Raw genomic sequence first — 21,126 nt, 5'->3', positions numbered from 1 at the left:
CCATAAAAAAGGAATTTCTGCCATTTGCCACAACACGGAAGGACCTTGAGGACATTATTCTAAGTGAAATAAGTCAAACAGAGAATGACAAATACTATATGATTTCACTTATACGTGGAATTTTAAAAAGCAAAACTCATAGAAAAAGGTCTGACTCCAGTAGAGGTGGTGGGGAGGGCAGGGGGAGCTGAAGGAAGGTGGTCGAAATGTACAAACTTTCAGTTATAACGTAAATAAGTCCTAGAGATATAACGACATAATGACCAGAGCTAATGCTGTTGTATGGTATATAGGAAAGTTGTTAAGAGAAAAAAATATAAGACTTCTCATCACAATGGGAAATTTTTTCCTTTTTTCTTTGCATTATATCAACATGGGAAGGTGGATGTTAGCTGAACCTATTATAATCATTTCACAATAAATGCAAATCAAACCATCATCCTGTATGTCTATATGTGTATGTATGTATATATATGTATATGTACATATGTATATATGTATATGTATATATATGTATGTCTATATATGTATGTATGTCATTTTTTCCTCAAAACTTGAAAAATAATAATATGCATTTATTTAATCTATTTATTCTGAGCAAATCTTCCAAAGGGGGCTCATACTTTAAAAGGACTCTTGGAGTTCCTCTCACTAAGGAGGGCTAATGAGGAAAGATCAGAGAAGCTTCTATTAATTAATCTGTAGGGAAATGGAACTGATATTTCTCTCTGGTCATTAGGGAAATCTCCAGTAGAGAAATCTTCCCAAGAAGGCTTTAGAAACAGACACAGTGGTCCACCTGATGAACTGAAGGGGCTTCAGCAGCATAAACCCAGGGAAAGGATCCCCTTGGTCTCGGCGGGAGGTAAGAGGAGAAGACTCGTGAGCCCAAGATGTAAGCTTGTCCTGTGTAGAAGTAAAGGACACTCAGCTTGGGCTCCTTCTACTGACTTAAATGACAGTATCTGTGGACATGTTTGAGATTGCGTGAGTGGCTGAGTGGAATTAGGCTCAGGAGGAGGAGAGACACTTGTGGGATTAAAAATCGGCGATGACGTTTGTTTTTTTTTTTTTTTTCTGGGGTGTGATGATGGAATCAGAAGACTTTCCCCCTAATAATCATACTCTTCCTCTGCTTTCACAGCCTCAGAGTTTCTCTAAATTAATTCTGATCCAGGAGGACACCATTTTACATACTGGTTTCTGTTCCTAGTCATTTGGATATAAACCAAATAGGGTCATGGGTAAAGAGGTCAGATACATCTGAAGAGCCTATTCTTGAAAATCTTATTCCAAGGAATTGAGTCAAATTGAGCATGGTCTCTACCCCCTCCCCAGACTTATTTTTATATTCACCTTCCTTTCTCCAAGTGGGACTGGGTCAGCTCATTTCTCTCCTTCCAGTCTCCAGTGGGTAAATTTTGAATTGACACATTAATTTCTGTAGAGCAGGACATTGATTTTGCTTAAACATAAGCATCCCAGATTCTATTAAAAGAATAACATCACTCACTTAGGGGAAATAGAGGTGCCAGAAACACGGTAAGACAATAACTCTGACTGCCTTTGGGGTCCAAAATACCTCAGTTCTAAGGCAATAGTTGTAGATATCTTCACACTGATTTGCAGATGGAGATTATACAAACCTGCCCTGCCCCTTCCCTGAATCTCGTTGTGTGTGTCAGGGGTTCCGCTGAGCTAAGAGAGAATTGAACCGGCAAGTGTCAGAGTAGGGGATTCAAACAACACTGAGCCCAAATAAAAGTAACCATGAAGCTTTAGATCCATAGTATGAGCAAAAGGCAGAAAGCAGAGAAAGTGCCTCCTCTGGTCCCTGTCATATTCCCTGAGAAAACGAGCACGGACCAAGGGTCGGGGTATCAGTGCAAACATGAGCATCATTACACTGTTAGCAGAGCCTGAACAAAAGGCTCCAGCAGTTTTATGGACTCTGGGATGGAGAGGAGGATACACAGTGACCCCAGGGTTTCTCTCTCTCGTCCCCTAAAGAAGCCTGGGAAGCGTTGCCTGAAGAGGACCTTGATCCAAGGCTGCAGACAGAGCTGTAGGGGTGTAATTGCTGGGGTAAATGGTGACATGCAAGGGGTACAAGCGGCCAGAGGACCCCAGTCCTAGCTGCAATTCTTAGAGGTTATGGTGCATGGGCTGCAGCCAGGTGCCGGGGGGTGGCTTTCCCTGGGAGCCTGCGTGGGACAGCCTTTGTAATCACCCGCAGTCAGGTCTGAAAATCACACAGGGTTCACCTAGGCTCCTCAGCGCATGTACATTTTTGAGGGTAGAGTAGGCGAGATCTCCTGTTCCCGCATTATTTTATTCCCGTGCCTTGGACCCTCAAGTCCTTTATTCAAAAACGTTTGCATAACTTAAATACCTTCCCTTTGTCATTCACAAGTTGATTCTATCCACCTGGGGCTTGGGTCAGCCTAACATTTCTGCAGATTTTAGGTCAGCCCTGGTCTTCCACCATTTCCTGTGTTTCTCCAAGCCCCTCCATTCAACTGTTCTAAGCTTTGCAGAGTCCAGAAGACCAGGAAGGGCAAATCTGTTCCAGTGGACTCCCACGGGCCCACACTGCTCTCCTGATCTGCTTGGAGTTGGGTTTGGCAAGAGCAGAGTGATGAGTCAAAGTTACCACTAATGATCTCCCTACAGATGTAGGTTACTACCACATTCCGTCCACCTGGGACTGACGTTTTCTCGGGCACAAAATACTTTTCTTAAACGCTTCTGGCCTCTGCCTTTTGCTCAGTCCCAAGGCTGCTTCCACATTTTTAGGTAGTCATTAGAGTAGTATCCCTCCTTCTTGGTATCAATTTCTGTCTGAAGTGGTTCAGGCTGCTGTAACAGAAGTACCAGAGATGGGGTGGCTTACACAAGACACAGTTATATGTTGTAGCTCCTCTGCAGCCCGGAACTCTGAGGCCCAGGTCAGGAAGACTTGCTGTCTGCTTTGTAGATAACTGCTTCTCTCCGTATCTACACCTGCAGACAGCTGATAGAAGATGTTCTCTCCAGACTCTTAGAAGGGAACGACGGCCACTCATGAGCTCATTAGTTGTTATTAGCTTCCCAAAGCCCCATCTCCTAGTACTATCACTTTGGGAAGTGAGGTTTCAACACAGGAATGAGAGGGGCAGGGGCTAAAAACATTCAGTCCACAATAGTCATATAAATGGAATCATGCAATATGCAGACTTCAGCTTTTTCCTCTCATCACCATGCATTTGAGATTAATCTGCGTTGTGTGCGTGTTACTCGTTTTCATTGCTAAGGGGTAGTTCATTGCATAGATGTGCCAAGTTCGTGTGTCCCTTTACCAGTTAGAGACCATTTGAGTTGTTTACAGGTTTTTTTTTTTTTAGATTTTGTTTATTTATTTGACAGAGAGAGATCACAAGTAGGCAGAGAGGCAGGCAGAGAGAGAGGAGGAAGCAGGCTCCCTGCTGAGCAGAGAGCCCGATGCGGGGCTTGACCCCAGGACCCTGAGATCATGACCTGAGCTGAAGGCAGAGGCTTTAACCCACTGAGCCACCCAGGCACCCCTGGGTTGTTTACAGTTTCATAAATAAAGCTTCTATAAATATTTGCTTACAAGTGCTGGTGTGATCATAAACTTCCATTTTTTTCCCAAGCTTCTATTTAAATTCTAATTAGCTAACATGTATGCTAAAATAGGTTTCAAGTGTAGAATTTAGTGATATAAACAAGCTTTCATTTCTTTTGGGTTAATACTTAGGAGTGGAGTTGCCGGGTGACATGTTGAATGTATGTTTGACTTCACAGGAAACTGCCGAAATCAACCTCATGGCCACACCACTTTGCATTCCTACCCGCGCTATAGGAGAGATCTAGTCGCTCTATACTTCCCCTAGCCTTTGACATCACCAGCTGTTTCGCTTTTAAAAAATGTCATTGTTCTTATAGTTGTGTTATGGTGCTGTGTCTCACTGTGGCTTTAAGAGTTTTTGAGTTTTCATGTTTTCTGGATATGTCTTCGGTTGGATACATGTCTCACAAACGCTTCCTCCCAGAATGGCTTTTCTTTTCATTCCCTTAATAGTGTGGTTTGCAGAGCCATCAATTTTGGTGAAACTCAATTTGTCAGTTTTTTTTTCTTTTACATACTGTGCTTTTGATGTTCTGGCATATACATTTTTGTTGAACCAAAGGTCATAAAGATGTTCTCTTCTAGTTTCTGGGAGATATTTTATGGTTTTTGGTTTTACATTTAGTTCTACGATCCATTTTGTGTTAATTCTTGTATATGATACAAAAAAATTTTTAGCACATTTGTTTCCAGTTTTCCCAGTACAATTTGCCAAAAATGCTTTTTTTCTCTCTGGCTTGGCCATTTGTATGGATGTCTATTTTTATACTCTATTTAGTTCCATTGATCATTGTGTCCATTCTTTCAACAATACTACACTATCTTGATTTTTTTAGCATTATAGTGAATCTGGAAATGTTATCAGCAGTTTTGTCCTCCAGATTTGTTCTCTTTTTTCAAGATGTTTTCCCTAGTCCTTTGTCTTTTCATATATATTTTAGAATTAACTTCTTAATATCTATAAAAAGCACTCTACTTGGATTTTAAGTGAGATTGCATTGAATGAATCCATATATTATATGCAATGTATCCATTCTTATATATGCATATTCATGTACCAGACGTTCTATAACCAGCAGAAAAATTAATGACAATTGAAAACTATAGAAAAACACTTAAAATAATATTTTATGAAAACCTGAGGGATTCACACGTATACGTGTAAGCAACATTTCCTAATTTTCTGTGGCACTTGGTTTTCTAGAAGCTGCAACTGATATTTGTCAAATTCAGTTCTATATAAAGCAGTTCTTAAAAGATCTTTTTCAAAAATATATATTCAGTTTTGTAATGAGATCTCTGAAAAACATCTCAGAATGAGCCAAATATTTTTTCCTTTGGGTCCATCTATGTTTCAAATGCCTCATGTTAATTTGGAATTGCAAATGCCACTCTTCAGTAAAGTTGTAAGCTTTACATTGATTCTGCTTGTAGGTAATTTTTCAAATAGTATCAGCTCGGGGGAACTATTTGGCTGTCTTCCCAGGGAATATTGGCATATATCATGATCAAGTGTTCTAATTTAATCATATGAGGAGCTCATTTTTAAATGGCTTTACATTATCTCAAAAGAGAACTTATCTTTCAACTTCCTTGGTATTCTCAACATTTCTCTTCGACTGATTTTGTCTCTCTGATAGACCAGGTTTCTGAATTGCCAGGGGAGGAAGAGTCCCAGGTACACCTGATGAGTTTCCTTGTATTGACTTTAGACACCTCTTCATGCTTCCTGACACTTTCAAGAGATGTAAATTGTCCTGGACTCTCACGTTTTGGCCCTCACTTTCTCATTTTTTGATGGTCTTTGTTAAGGTATAAATGATCTGTGTGGGGAGACTTAGCTATCTCCGTAAGACACTGTTTCTTTTCAATGTCTTTGATGGACTGACATCTAGAAGTCTGAAAGATTTCAAAAAGGGAGTTCTAAAGAGGGAACTCCACGTTCACCCACTGAGCCTTCTTTGTTCTTCCGGAAGCCTAAAGCTCGGTTCCTCCCAGCTCTTCCCTTGGTGCTGGCCAGTCTCCACGAGCTTTATCTTTTCTGTTGCTGGAAATAATTTCCTACCATAGCTTTACCTCGATATATTTGCCTAAAAAGCTTTCCCTCTTCTCTAACCACACTGTGGTCTGAAAAAGGAGCAGACTAGTGAAAACGGGATTTTTCAGAAAGTTCAGAATATAAATTTGCAATGTCTAATCCATAGTCAGGAAACATTAGAGAATTTAACTAGTGTGATTCACAATAATTTAGTGTAATTCTTATAAAAGGCAATTACTATTAGTATCCCTAATTTCTACTTTATTTTAGTTAGTGTAGCTTATAAACATGACATTGTTTATATCTTATTTATTATTATTTGCCTCCTACATCGGAACATCAGCTCCACGAATATGGAGTGCTTTCTTCACTACCAAATTGAAATACAAGTGTACAGTTTTATTTGGCATGTAATAGAGACTAAATGGATATCTGCTTAGTTAATCCAAGAATGATGGAGATAGATCATCTACCTAAAGCATTTCTTCCTTTGACTCTTATATGAGCCAAGAGATCTAACTCTTTATATTTTATCTAGGGAGGGAGCTCTGTCTTTCTACCTATGACAATTAAAACCGCCGAGATCATGGTAAGAACTAACCGAACCTCGACAGTGACAGAGTTTCTCTTCTCTGGATTCCCCCAGTTTGAAGATGGTAGCCTCCTCCTCTTCATTCCTCTGTTCATCATCTACACATTTATTGTTATCGGGAATCTCACTGTATTTTTTGCAGTCAGGATGGACACCCGTCTCCACAACCCCATGTACAATTTCATCAGCGTCTTCTCATTTCTGGAGATCTGGTATACCACAGCCACCATTCCCAAGATGCTCTCCAACCTCATCAGTGAGAAGAAGACCATCTCCATTACTGGCTGCCTCTTGCAGATGTACTTCTTCCATTCGCTTGGAAACTCAGAGGGCATCTTGTTGACCACCATGGCCATTGACAGGTATGTAACCATCTGCAACCCTCTCCGTTACCCGACCATTATGACCCCCCAGCTCTGTGCTCAGCTCTCTGCAGGCTCTTGCATCTTTGGCTTTCTTGTGTTGCTCCCAGAGATTGTGTGGATTTCCACACTGCCCTTCTGTGGACCCAACCAGATCCGTCAGATATTCTGTGACTTTGAGCCTGTGCTGCACTTGGCCTGTACAGACACGTCAGTGATTCTGATTGAAGATGTGATCCATGCTGTGGCCATCATCTTCTCTGTCCTGATTATTGCTCTCTCTTATATCAGAATCATCACTGTGATCCTGAAGATCCCTTCTGTTGAAGGCCGCCAAAAGGCCTTTTCCACCTGTGCTTCTCACCTTGGTGTCTTTCTGATGTTCTATGGCAGCGTGTCCCTCATGTACCTGCGATTTACTGCCACTTTCCCCCCTATTTTGGACACAGTTATTGCACTGATGTTTGCCGTTCTTGCACCCTTTTTCAACCCTATCATTTACAGCTTGAGAAACAAGGATATGAAGGTTGCAATCAAGAAACTTCTCTGTCCTGGATCACCTGGGTGGCTCAGTCGGTTAAACATCTGCCTTTGGCTCAGGTCATGATCCCAGGTCCTGGGTCAAGCTCCAAATCAGGTTTCCTGCTCAGTGGGAAGTATGCTTTTTCCTCTCCCTCTGCACATCCCACTCATGCTCTCTCTCTTGCTACTCTCTCTTTTTCTCAAATAAATATATAATATCTTTTTTTTTTAAAAAAAGAAGCTTCTCTGCCTTCAGAAAGTGTTCAATGCATCTGCAAGTTGATGCTAACTAGCTCTTAGCCCCTCTCACTTAGAATGTTACCCTGACATACCAAACCATAAAACTAACATATAGGGGTGCCTGGGTGGCTCGTGGGTTAAGCCTTTGCCTTGGCTCAGGTCATGATCTCAGAGTCCTGGGATCAAGCCCCAAATCAGGCTCTTTGCTCAGCAGGGATCCTGTTTCACCCCACCTCTCTGCTTCTCTGTGATTTCTCTCTCTGTCAAATAAATACAATCTTAAAAAAAAAACCTAACATATAATTCATCCATTGACACACTGATAGCTTCCATTTATTTCATTTCACACATTTATTCTATTTATGCACATTTAATGTATCAGATTCACAAAGATTGATAGATAAGAGAAAGGAAATACGATGTTTAAGCCATTAAAATAGATTTTGAGACATTTATTTTATTGTTACTATGTAAGTATTATTATTATTATTATTATTACTATTATTACTATTATTCCAAAGGCATTAGTAACAACTACAGATTACAAAATCGAATGGTTAAGAGTGTAAGATCTGTAGAGGAGGTGAAGGTTCTTCACTACATACAAGCATTGTGACCTGAAACATGAACCACTCTGGGAGGTGCTGGATACATCTGTTACCTTACTGTGGTGATTATGTATGGTGTTTGTGTGTTCACATTAATCACACTGTATACATTACATATGGTCTCTGGATACAAATTATATCTCAATAAAGTTGTTCAAATGAAATAGACCAGTTCACACTATGCTATATCATCAGAAATACAATTTTGCCAGTTAAATTTTTTCAGATCCCTCATGTGATTTTTTTCTATCTTTAACTTGAGTAGCGTTGGCACACAATGTTACATTAGTTTCAGGTATACAATATAGTGATTCTACTTCTCTATATGGCATGCTCTCCATACCATCTGTCACTATACAACAGTATCACAACATCACTATGTTCCCTATACTGTGCCTTTTATTCCCATGGCTTATTGTTATTTTTTAATTTCTAGGAAAAATATTATAAGAAGTTAGACAAGGAAAATAGGCCCCCAATTCACAGGAAGAAATGTTAGACAAAACTTAAAAGAGAAAGAAAGCATGTCTTCTCATCAAAAATCCCATACATATTTCCAAGCAGATTACATAATAAAAGCTAACAGATTGTAGAGAAGAAGAAGGAGGAAGGGGGAGGGCGAGAAAGAGAGGGGAAGAGGGAGGAGGAGGAGGAGGAGGAGGAGGAAGATGAGGAGGGGGGAAGAACTTTGAGTCTTCAACGGAGCACAGAGCAGTGGATTGAGCACATGGAGCACAGAATAATCCGATGAAAAAAGGTGAGACATTTCAACAGAGAGGTGAGCGGGACCAACGTAAATTGTTCAGGGTCAGAGAGATCCACATACATTTGTGGCAGGAGAAAAAAAATGACATTTCCCCCTCACGTCAATATTGGCACAGACCCCAATGACATGCCTGTTATGAAATGATCTTATTTTCTATTAAATATTCTTTCAAGCTTTTTTTCTGATGTTGGTATATTTCCTTCAAGACTTTCGCACCTGTTTGTTCATGTGAGAAGAGCAGGACCAACACAAACATGCTCTTTGCATGACACCCTGATAGACACATGTACCTGGACAAAGTAGTTCGCCATGTTCAGAGTGATGAGTACAGTCAGGGAAAAATACTTGGCGACAACTTTGATCTTAAAATCTAATGAGACAAGAGTACAGAGGGGATCTTTCTGCTAATTAACGCCACGAGGGAAAGTGATGCTCTCCACTGTGGTGCAGGGCAGGAATCCCCTATGACACTGTCATCCCCTTCCCACTCTTCCCTGGGATGCCTGTTTAAAAATAAATAAATAAATAAATGTGTGTGTGTTATAAAATGTATTATATTACATTATGTGTATGTTATAAAATATTTATATTGTATTATATTATATTGTATTATATTATATTATATTACATTATTTGTATGAGATATATAATATCTGGAGGAATATCCAGGATCCAGAGACCCAGACAGACAGAGAAGTCCCTGTGGTCTTTGGTAGAGGTGAGTGCAGATGGATGTCTTGAGAAAGAATTCACTTAGCATGCGTAAGAATAAGAACGTCATAACCTGAAGACTCAGAAGCTTCGAATGCTGGTGGAGGGCGAGTGTAGGGGTCTGTGCTGGGCACAGGTATATATGAAACAAGATACTCCATTACGATGCCATCTTTCAAGAGGTCATTTTTTCCAGACTTGATGAGGATTGTCACTCAAAGTAAATTGTCATACTTCCTTTTCAGACAGTCCCTAATTATCTTTGTTCACATGTCCCCACAGCTGTCTTGTGGGCTAACTTATAATTTCACCCAGTCACTTGCTCCAAGTTAATTTATTTGACACCAGCCATTTTTTACATGTCGACCCTATTCTAGTTTACTGCCCTGAAGGAGGAGCCTGGTCTAGAGAAGGAAAAACAAGCCGTTGATGATTATTGTGACACATGACACATACAGTCCCGAAACCCCAGAGTACTGGTGCCCAGCATTCTGGGGTGCTTTCTAGATTCCTGGCACGACTCTAAAGCACTGAAAATACGTTTACACATATTGGTGCGGGCAGTCGAGTGTCTGGGCTGGAGTCACTGGAGAATGAGTGCATGAGTTTGTATTCTGACTTCGGCTGAGACCCACTGGGCAGTGTTTCTTCTGTAAAATGAGGATAATCTTACTTTGCTAGAGCCTCAGTAAGAAATACAGCTTGCGCTTGGGGCAGCGCTTGCCACAGAACGTGACTCCATACCCCACCACACTACGCAGTGCGGTTACCGCTATTAAAAGTGTCTACCTATTCCTGAAGCCTTGTGTGTCAGTGTTAGTATTTTCTGCTTCGTACAGAAGAAGAATTAAAGCATAGAAAGGCTAAATGACTTGAGATAGGTCAGGGGATTGTCAGCAGTGGAGAACACCTATTTCTAATATGCAGACTTTTGACCGGTATTATGCACTGCTTTTGTGCCAGGAGAGGGCCAGGGTGAGGAGCGGTGGAGCGGCGGCTACCTCACAGTCAGAGGACGTGATAGACTCAGGAGACTGTGGTGACCCCGCAAAGCGGTGTGCATGACCGAAGAGCACTGGGCATGCAAGAGGAGGAGCTGAGGTGAGTTCCGAGTCAGATGTGTGGGTCTGGAGCTCATGGACCCACTGCGGAGAAACACCTGAAGTAGTAATGGTTGAGGTCTTGTATGTGGACGAGATCACGGCGGGAGCAAACGCAATTACGGAGAGCAGAGAGCGTGAGGGAAAGGAGAAGAAAAGTGGCCGTGTTAATAGGAGAGAGACGAGCAGAAGTAAGAGTCAGGATGACGGAATGAATACAACTAATGGAACGAAAGAAAAGGCCCAGACCAGAACCACCTCTGATAACCACTGCATATGGACTGCAGCCCTGTAACATTTGCTTTTATGCACGCCCTTACTCTTAGGGATGGAATCACAGCAGTGCAGGAGGAAAGCCTCGGGTAGCAGCGATGGACGGTGCCAGGGCTAGAGGACTGCAGAGTCCCCATTACCATGGGCAGACAGGGCATCGCTAAGCTTGGAGGGAAGACCTTCAGGACAGAAGCTCCCAGCAGTGTTGTGGGAACATGAGAGTCGTGGGGAGCTGGGTTTTACCACCCTTTCAAGAAGTTGCTTATGTCCTGTGCAGATATTTACTTAATCTTCAGGTTCCCTGTTAGATAGGTACTATTTTTAACCTCATTTTTGCAAAAGAGTACTTGAGCCTGAAAGATTAAGCAATTTGCCAAAAGACATGTAGATAGTAAGAGACTCAGTCGGGGTTTCAGAGCAGACCCCAGGCCTACGTTCTAATCCCCTAGATCAGAAATCTCCACCGAGGAATATGCAAGATGATCCAATGGGGTGGAAAGAAAAAAATATAATACAACTTCTAGTTGTATTTTTTTGTTTCGTTTGCTTTTTTTGTGCCTCTTACTTCTAAAATTTATATATATATACAATTATTAAATCTGAATTTAATAGTAAGTGTGTGCAGCTTATAAATGCAAATAGTTGTATTACAGGTTAAGCTGAACATAATTGCACCATTAAACGCATTTGAAGACACCTGTTTCCACGCTTGTGCCTCTGAAGCAGTGAGAAAGCATGTCAAATACAAATGCACAAGAGTGTGACATTAGGAGACAATAAAACCTTCAAGTAATTTCTTGTTATTCATTGGAGTTATCTAGCTGTACACCCCTCCCCCCTTTCTTCTCCACCTCCCCGGGAGCTGGTGTGTGCCCTCTCCTTCATTCACAGGGAGCTCTGCTGGGGATACAGAGAGTGCAGACCTGTCAGCAGAGGCAGAATTTATCTTCACTGGCTTCCCCCAACTCCAGGATGATGGCCTCCTGTTCTCCTTTCCCTTGCTCTTCATCTACACCTTTATTGTAATCCTATTGATCTTCTTTGCTGTGAGGCTGGACACCCATCTCCATGATCCCATGTACGATCTCATCAGCATCTTCTCCTTCCTGAAGGTCTGGTACACCGCAGCCACCATCAGTGAGAAGAAGACCATCTGAATTACTGGCTGCCTCTTGCAGATGTACTTCTTCCATTCATTTGGAAATTTGGAGGGCATCTTGTTGACCACTATGGCCATTGACAGGTACATTGCCATGTGCAACCCTCTCTTACCAGGTGATCATGACCCCCTGGCTCTGTGCCCAGCTCTCTGCAAGCTCCTGCATGTTCAGCTCCCTCATCCTACTTCCTGAGATTGTGTGGGTTTCCACACTGCCCAACCAGATCTGTCAAACCTTCTCGACCTGGTCCCCATGCTGACTTAGGCTGGTTTGTCCTGACATGTCCATGATTCTGGTTGAGGATATGATCCATGCTGTGGCCATCATACCACCGTCCTAATCATTGTCCTGTCCTGTATTAGAATCATCACCGTGATCTTGAGAATCCCCTCCACTGAGGGTCGACAAAGGTCTTTTCGACCTGTGTGGGCCATCTTGCTGTCTTCCTGATTTTCTTTGTCACCGTGTCCCTCATGTACTTGGACTTCAACAGCACCCATCCCCCAGCTTGGACAAAGCCATTGCACCGATGTCTATTCTTCTTGCCCATTCTTCAATCCTATCATTTATAGTCCAAGAAACAGGTACATGAAGAATGCAATTTGAAGACTCTCGCATCTCTGGAAAACATTGAGCACATCTAGAGGTTAATTCTGAGCTGCAGGTCCCCTTCCACTGTTCTCTGTGTCTCTAACAGATCGAAAACTAAAACTACTCTATACCTATATCTTTGTCACTGAGCTTTCGGTCTGTTCTGATTACTTTCTCTTCTAACTAGGAAAACACATTTTTACTCTGCCATAGCTATAAAACCTGATGTATATATAGTCAAGATTTTTTTTTTTTTATTATGGGGCTTAAGGCTTTGCTTGTTTCTTCTGAAGTGTTTTCATTAAAGGCAAACTCACTCACCACTTCAGAAGCTGGCCGTGTGCTTCAGGTAATAGATCTCAGGGAACTTTTCTATTTCATTATGGATCATGGATTATGTGATAAGGTTTGTCGGAAGCAGATATCTTAAAAAAAGCAAAAATGATACTTAAGGAGGTAAATTATACTTTTATTTTTAGTTATGTATTTTGATCTTCGTTAGAATAATAAGTATATACATTTAGTAAGACTAAATTATTACTATTGCTAGACCAGTTCGTAAAGAAAGCACAGTGTAGGGCACTATTTACATCAACACACTTCAGTGCACACAGATACACACAGACAAGGATCTTAGTCATTGCTTGCCCCCCAGGGTGAAGCACCTTTATTTTCTTTAGCAGAAAAGTCTTCTGTGCATCCATAAAATGGCAGCTTTAATTAAAATATGATTCATTTGACTTCTTAACCGAAAGCTCTGAAAACTTTCCTCTCCTTGCTATATCCAATACTATTGCCCTAAGTTTCTATCATCATTTATGTACAATCATTTTAATTATCTTTATAAAATGCAAGTAAAAATTTTGGTATGAAAATAGTAATTTTATCCTCCATGTTAAAATTTTCTTCTTCAGCTGTCCAACATAATGACAAAAACCAAGTTCATACTAATTTCTTTAGATACCCTAAACCCAAAAGACACACAGAACACAAAACCATACTTCCCAGCAGACATCACACTCATCTCTCAAAAAACAGAACAAACCAAACCAACCAACCAAACAAACAAAAAACTGTGGAAACAAGGAAAGGTGACTTCAATAGACAAAATGTAAAGTCATGAAACAAAATTTAAGGGAGTTCAATACAGGCAAGAGAAGGCTTAGTCGGGAAATATTTTGAAGTAGTCTTTTTGATAAAAGTGTTGGAAATTCCAAACAGAACTTGGATTTTGATGGATATAAGTTGGAGTTTGTAGGTACAGGTTCATTAATGGGTATCGATGTTTCTCTTCATCAAATGGTGGGTTTAAAACCTTGTCCCTGTTCTTTGGTGGATGGTATATTAAGTAAAGTTGGGACATCTTTGCCTCAAAAGTCTGAGTTTAGGATGCCACAGTCAACAAAGAAAAGGGCCCATTAGTGACTACCTGCAAAAGATTTGGTCTACAGTTACATCTGCCATAAGAATTAGAGTTCTGAGTCCTACCAAGGAAACCATTAAAATGAAAGGGCCACTGTTACAGGCCCTCAGGAGTGGAGAGGTGGCGTTGGATACAGTGAACAAACTTTGGTCCTACACAGCATCCCAAGCTCTACCCAGTGATTTTGAACATGAGTAATAGTCATCAAAAATAAAGAAAATAAACAAAAGTAGATAAGGAAACAAAAAATTATCCAACAAAACCTCTAACTGACTAAGTCTGACACCACACTGAAGGCTTCATGGTACCCTCATCAGAAAATGTGGATTCTTGGGGTGCCTGGGTGGCTCAGTGGGTTAAAGCCTCTGCCTTCACATGATCCTAGGTTCTGGGATTGAGCCCTGCATCAGGCTCTCTGCTCGGCGGGGAGCCTGCTTCCTCCTCCCCTCCCCTGCCTGCCTCTCTGCCTACTTGTGATCTCTGTCTGTCAAATAAATAGATACAATATTTTTAAAAAAAGAAAATGTGGGTTCTTGCTCCATGGGCAACCAGAATTCACGTCTTCTGTCAGCATTCTTAAGTCTGCAGCAGCAGGTGTTGGAAAGACAAATGTACCACGGGAGCAGGAGAATCCACAGAAAGACCGTGGTATACGCATAATGCATTCGAGCTATGCGCCCCCGTCCAAACACTAGCTATTGTCAGTTAAGTATTATATAACTTCTCATACTGAAGGAAAACAAACCAAAAGATTTAGAAATGATTCTGTTAATCTAAAAGGGTACTGATTTCTCCAAGTGTCAGGAAAGGTTTGATATAGCTCAACTGTTTATACTTTTCTTGTGGTGCTTTAAAAACAAGAGTGGGGAGAAGACATTTTTTCTTGCTTCTGAAAGCAACAAACTAACTGGGATTAGAGAATAAAGAGCCTGTACAAATATGTCCTTCTATATTGCTGCCCCGGGTGCCCATCTGCCAATCAGACACTCCCTTGAGTTACTCGGGGGCAACGCTAGGATTCACGCCCACAGCTGTGAGGTTAAAGAGGGGGCACTATTGTCATTCAACCCTTTTGAATTCTAGATTTCCTGACACCTGGATGGGGACAAATACAGATTAAGGAAGCATTTATTTTTTTTAAAGCAAATTAAGTCACTCTCTTTTCTTGTTAATTTATGCATTTTCTCATAGAAATAATTTTATTTCTAGAAACAGTGACCAGATGAACCACAGATTATATCTGAAAAGTAGATTTGCCAAATGTTGCTGATACTAAAAACAGATGAGTTTTTAGTAGATAATCTAGACGAAATTGCATATTCAAAGGAGCGTATATAATATTTCTTAGCAGTAAATTTCTGTAGTAGTACTACACTTGAGAGAGAAACATGAAGGAAAAAGATCTTCTCTGATTCTTTTCAGTGCTTAAGAAAAAATGTATCTTATGCAATGGTAGTTAATATGAATTTATTTTTATGAAGTATTCTAAGTCACCAACTTCCTTCTTCCTAACACTGCACATCCTTGAGCCACTCTCACTAATCACTTTCACATGAAGGATGCAACCCTATTGTTATGTTATTGTATCAAAAAACTTCTAAGATATTTTCTATAAGAATGATGAGGAGAAAGAAGTTAATATAAATGTTTTACTGTACAATGTTTGTAGCACACTGTAAATAAAATGGTATACAAGAATTAGAGACCGATCGTTCATATATTTTGTGGAGAAAAATAAGATATTTAAAGAGTTCATCAGAATCATTGGGGATAATTTGAAGGAGAACCATGTATGTTGTTGCAAGCAGAAAGTGGATGTTCTTTCATCTTTTCCTTAGTACTGGTTCATTTTTCCAAGTGACGTGTTTTCACAGAAATTGTTCTATTTTGTCTTCATTAATTTATTCACAATATTTAACATGCCAAAAAAAGACCTTCAACACTGTTTTATTTCTTGTGTTTGTTTGTAAGGATGGGGTCCTACCAAGATGTTCTTTGCGTGGACCCCTCCCAATTCCATACCAAGATGGAGACTGGTTGAATCATAACGATAAAAGGACAAGGCAGTGACGATCGTCACCAGAATCGGTGAGTCTTCCTTGTAGTGCTGACTTCCCTTTGACCTGGAGATCTAATGAAAAGAAAGTGCAGAGGGGCTCTGATAATTGACCTCATGAGGAAAAAGATTTCTTCCTACTTATTAGCAGGGGATAAAGCCTCACTGGAGCTCATTTCCCCTCTAGTGTGTTCTGTAGGATGACTATAATAACCCTACCTGGGAGGGTGAAAGGACATTTGCAAATGCAGAGACCCAGGGAAAAGGAAGAGTCCTCCCGCATTTGGCAGAGGTGAGTTTATGGTCACTGAGGTCTGGGGAGAAAGCATCCATTTCCTACATGTGGGATGAAACACAACGTAAAGACTCAGTGAAGATTTGAGGAGGCTTGAATTTGGGCACTGCCCTAGGGCTTCTGAGAAACTTCCATCTTTGGAGCTCTGGGCTCTGCATTTTTTCAATCAGACATTATACCCGATCATCTAGACCACGTGATGGTCTACATTATGAATGGTTATACTTTCCTTCCCACCTTCCTTGCTTCTGGATTTTTCTGGCTTTAATGATGTTTGCAAGTCTGCTCCAAACCTATTCATGGTAAAAGAAGCTGCTTTCAAGTGTTTAAGACATGCCAGGGGGTATGAAAGACAAAAAGATGATCCTGCCCTGATCGAAGGACCTGTGGAGAACACATGGATGAGAATAACTGAGATGTGTGTGTGCATGTGTGTGGACATGTATGCATGTGTGTGCATGTGCACATGTGTGTGAATGTTGGGAAGGAGATGAGAACACAGCAACTTTGTGGGGCTTCTGACAAGATGAAGTGGCTGAGCCGAAACCCGAAGGAAGTCCGGGAGTATTCCAGTGAAGAAGAGTGAGTCCAAAGGCCGTCCAAGACAGGGGTTGATATTCACAAAGCCATCCCAGGGAAATGGTGCTGAGCTCTGAAATCTGCCGTAGTGCAGCAGGAGAGAGTGGCAGGTGGGGATTATGGATCTTTGGGTCCAAATTTCAGGAAACATTCCTGTGCTGGAGACAGATGTTTGATGACTATGTGTTGCTCATGAACAGACAATGCAGAAGGACATGATGTTAGGAACCACCACAGGAACTTTCTCTATGTAGCCATGTACCAAATGGGTAGAGAAGATGGGTCCATAACATGTAAAATAAGGAAATAAGGACAAAACACACACCTGGGGGGAAGCTTCCATATAGGAACAGGCAAACCAGGAGTGGGTTTTTAGGAAAGTCAAGGGAGAAAATCTTCCAGTAGTAGTGATCAGGAGTTCCTGTTGCAAAAGTATGGTCATAATAGAACAACTGAAACTTTCCATTGTTTGCAGTTACCATGTCACTGACATGTAGGACAGAATGGTTTCTGTACATTGCAGTAAAGAAAGGATTCACACAGCAAATAGTTGAGGAGTGAACAAGATCTGAACAAGATGTTAATATTACTCTTGGAAAGCTGATCTAGGAAAGAAATCTCACGGATTTCTCCGTGAGATCTCACGGAGATCTCACGTTATCTCACGGATAACGGATAGTGAGGGATGCCAGGGACATTGAGACATTAATTCATTTACAACTCTGATCACACCAACATATTTTTTTTAAAGATTTTATCTTTTTACTTGACAGACATAGATCACAAATAGGCAGAGAGGCAGGCAGACAGAGAGGAAGGGAAGCAGCCTCCCCGCTGAGCAGAGAACCCGACGCGGGCCTTGATCCCAGGACCCTGGGATCATGACCTGGGATGAAGGCAGAGGCTTTAACACACTGAGCCACCCAGGTGCCCCACACCAACATATTTTCAACTACAGAAGAAGTTGCTGAGTCTCAGAGATATTATGCAACAAGCCCATTATCTTCCAAATAAAAGGGGGCAGGTTGAGAATTCAGGTTCAGTATGTTTGATTGGAACCCATGCTATTAATATTAATGCTATACTGTCTCCCAAATAAAAAGATTACAGGTACAGGCAAGTCACTTGTTATTTTGAACCTGGGAAATGTCAAAACACAAAATACCAAGGAACAAAGTAATATTTATGTTCACACTGCCTTGATTTTCTTCTCCATTGGTTGGGTATAACCTCTCCCTCATTCACAGGTAGCTCTCCAGGGCATATGGAAAGTGCAAATCTATCCACAGTGACTGAATTTATCTTCACTGGGTTCTCCCAGCTCCAAGATGGTGGCCTTCTGTACTTTTTCCCTCTACTTTTCATCTACACCTTTATTGTCATTGGGAACCTATTGATTGTCTTTGCTGTGAGGCTGGACACCCGTCTCCACAATCCCATGTACAATTTCATCAGCATTTTCTCATTCCTGGAGATCTGGTACACCACAGCCACCATCCCTAAGATGCTCTCCAACCTGGTCAGCCGTCAAAAGACCATCTCTTTTATCGGTTGCCTCTTGCAGATGTATTTCTTCCATTCACTGGGGAACACTGAGGGAGCCTTGCTGACTGTCATGGCCATTGACAGGTACCTCGCCATCTGCAGCCCCCTGCGCTACCTGACCATCATGACCCCCCGACTGTGCGCACAGCTCTCTGCGGGCTCTTGTGTCTTTGGCTTCCTCATCCTTCTGCCTGAGATTGTGTGGATTTCTACCCTGCCTTTCTGTGGCCCCAACCAAATTCACCAGATCTTCTGTGATTTCACACCATTATTACATTTAGCCTGTACGGACGCCTCGGTGATCTTAGTGCAAGATGTGATTCATGCTCTGGCCATTCTGATAACAGGCCTGGTTATTTCTCTTTCGTACATCAGAATTGTCGTTGTGATCCTGGGGATCCCCTCAGGGGAGGGCCGTAGAAAGGCCTTCTCCACCTGTGCTGCCCATATTGCTGTCTTCCTGCTGTTTTTTGGCAGTGTGGCCCTCATGTATCTTAGATTTTCAGCCGTGTATATGCCGTTCTGGGATACTGCCATCGCTCTGACCTTCTCTGTCCTTGCTCCCTTTTTCAATCCCATAATATACAGCCTGAGGAATAAGGATATGAAAGAGGCTATTAAGAAGCTGCTCTGCCCTCACAAGGTGTTTAATTTACTTGGTAAGTGATTTAGGTGGGGTTGCTCTGTATAAACGGAGCTTCCTCACAGGATACAGACCCCACAAATGCTAGAACTTAAAATCATTATGCAGTTAGTCCAAATTTCTTCTCCACACGCTGGTGAGTAGACTGATGAAGTTCTCTGAGGACTTACAGAGAAGATCAGCATACCAATTCCACTCCTTGATTTTTAGGATCAGCGGACTGTTTTCTTTGCTGTATCTCCCATTTTGTTTGACTTAAAGGATTTTTAAATTATTATTTATTTAAAGAAAGAGAGAGTACAGGGGGAAGAACAGAGGGGACAGAGAGGGAGTGAAGTAGACTCCCCGTGGAGTGCAGAGCTCCATGCTTGCCTTGATCTCACCACCCCAAGATCATGGCCCCATCTGAAACCAAGAGTCAGACACTTAACTGACTGAACCGCTTGGGGCACGCCATGTTTGTTTGATTTTAATTTACTCTTTTACTTTAAAATGATTGATTATATAAATATTGATAATCCAGATCTTGACTTTTATGATACTTTCTCTTTACCAAGCTCCCCATGACTTGATGGAACCCATGTAACTCACTCCCCATGACACTAAGGTGACTAGTCCTACTTCTTTCAAGAAGTCACTGGACATTAAGCAGAAGCAAGAGTTCCTGGTATCCAGAGCATAGACCCCATCCCCTATCTTTTTTCCTTTCTAGTCAGACTTGCTGGTATTTTGAGATCTATGTGCTGGCGTTCTCGGCATATGATGATGTCATGAACCCAGGCATCACAGACTGTATTTGGTATTATGTTAACTACTATGAAGAGAAGTTGAGTAAATCAGATGCCTGCCCCTGAGAACTTACCACCTTATGTAGGATCAATGTGAGAATGTTAAGACATAATAAATGCCTACATTTACATCTATAGCCAATGACATGTGTTGATTATTTAATTAACCTCTCTAAGAAATTGTCTATTTTCCCTACCATATCAGTGCTAAGATATATAACTTGTGTAGCAGTTTTAATATGATACTATGTGACTTGGTAATAAATATTTTAGGACTCAAAATTATATGCTAAAATCTGTTGATGTTTCCACAAAGTATTTATACCAATTCAGTTAAATTTGGCAAAACATTTCACGGATTGGGTATAAAAATTATTTCTCTATTTTGAACCTCTATATTGTTTTCTCACTATCACCATTTTTATAAATGTGGCAAATATCACTTTTTTGCATAAAATTATCTCCATTTTAAAAAACTTCTGTTTCAAGATGGATTTCAAGAAACTGACCTGTTAAAGTAAAATGTGCAGATGTGTTTCTAGCTGTGGGTAAAGGTATTGTTTCCGCAAAGGTTGCACTAGTAATGCATGAATGTGATCCTTCTGGTACAACTTTACTGGCAACTGATACGATTAAAGAAGAAGTCTGGTTATTCTGTGGAGCTGTCCTTTCTATCACTGACAAGTTAGAATTGCAGTAGGACTATAATAGAGTGATAGATTTCAGTGGTAAATTGAGTTATTAGTCCTGGTTCTTCACATACCTGGAACAGAAGAATAACTTCACAAATCTGCAATGAGTGGATTCATGGTGAGTGGTGTATACTTCCCTGCCCCACAACTTTGGATAAGCCTTTTTAATTATTGGATGATTGGGATGTCCATGGGCATTCCTGAGGTCAAATCTATGCCCTTTGGGTTGGGTTTGCTCCCAGAAGCTGCTTCCCTTGCAGCATTGGATCCATGAGTTCATGTGCCTGAGAATCCTTGGTTCAGAGAATACGAGACACGTGGAGCTGACCTGAACTCAACCTACCCAAGCCTGGTGTCTGGAGCCCAGAACCAGAGCCCAGAGCCAGGAGTCCAGCCAAGACATGTGGAGCTGACCTGAACCCAACCTGCCCAAGCCTGGTGTCTGGAGCCCAGAATCAGAGCCCAGAGCCAGGAGTCCAGCCTAACTCTCCTTGTTGCAACTGATGAGCAGACT

At 41.3% G+C, this 21,126-nt stretch overlaps 2 protein-coding genes and 1 pseudogene across 2 annotated transcripts; all 3 read left to right on the top strand.

Annotated features, from left to right (window-relative positions):
• Positions 1–6,252: 6,252 nt before the first annotated feature.
• LOC123928241 (olfactory receptor 6K3-like) lies at positions 6,253–8,152 on the top strand. The gene is made up of 2 exons (XM_045983320.1): positions 6,253–7,170; positions 8,087–8,152. Exons 1-2 carry the CDS (start codon positions 6,253–6,255, stop codon positions 8,150–8,152), a joined length of 984 nt encoding a protein of 327 aa, XP_045839276.1.
• A 2,485-nt stretch (positions 8,153–10,637) lies between these two features.
• Positions 10,638–12,651, top strand: LOC123928240 (annotated as a pseudogene).
• A 5,533-nt stretch (positions 12,652–18,184) lies between these two features.
• LOC123928335 (olfactory receptor 6K3-like) lies at positions 18,185–19,156 on the top strand. The gene has a single exon (XM_045983455.1). It carries the CDS (start codon positions 18,209–18,211, stop codon positions 19,154–19,156), a length of 948 nt encoding a protein of 315 aa, XP_045839411.1. The 5' UTR covers positions 18,185–18,208.
• The last annotated feature ends 1,970 nt before the right edge of the window (positions 19,157–21,126 follow it).

This window comes from Meles meles, chromosome 17, assembly GCF_922984935.1.
Source record: "Meles meles chromosome 17, mMelMel3.1 paternal haplotype, whole genome shotgun sequence".
Taxonomy (NCBI): domain Eukaryota; kingdom Metazoa; phylum Chordata; class Mammalia; order Carnivora; family Mustelidae; genus Meles; species Meles meles.
Note: the sequence above shows the minus strand (reverse complement) of the source record. Positions and strands in the feature narration are given on the sequence as shown.

Coding starts and splice junctions, on each gene's coding strand:
- LOC123928335 (XM_045983455.1), top strand. CDS start 18,209: ATGGAAAGTGCAAATCTATCCACAGTGACTGAATTTATCTTCACTGGG.
- LOC123928241 (XM_045983320.1), top strand. CDS start 6,253: ATGGTAAGAACTAACCGAACCTCGACAGTGACAGAGTTTCTCTTCTCT. Junction 7,171..8,086: donor CAATCAAGAAACTTCTCTGT/CCTGGATCACCT, acceptor TGTTCACATTAA/TCACACTGTATACATTACAT.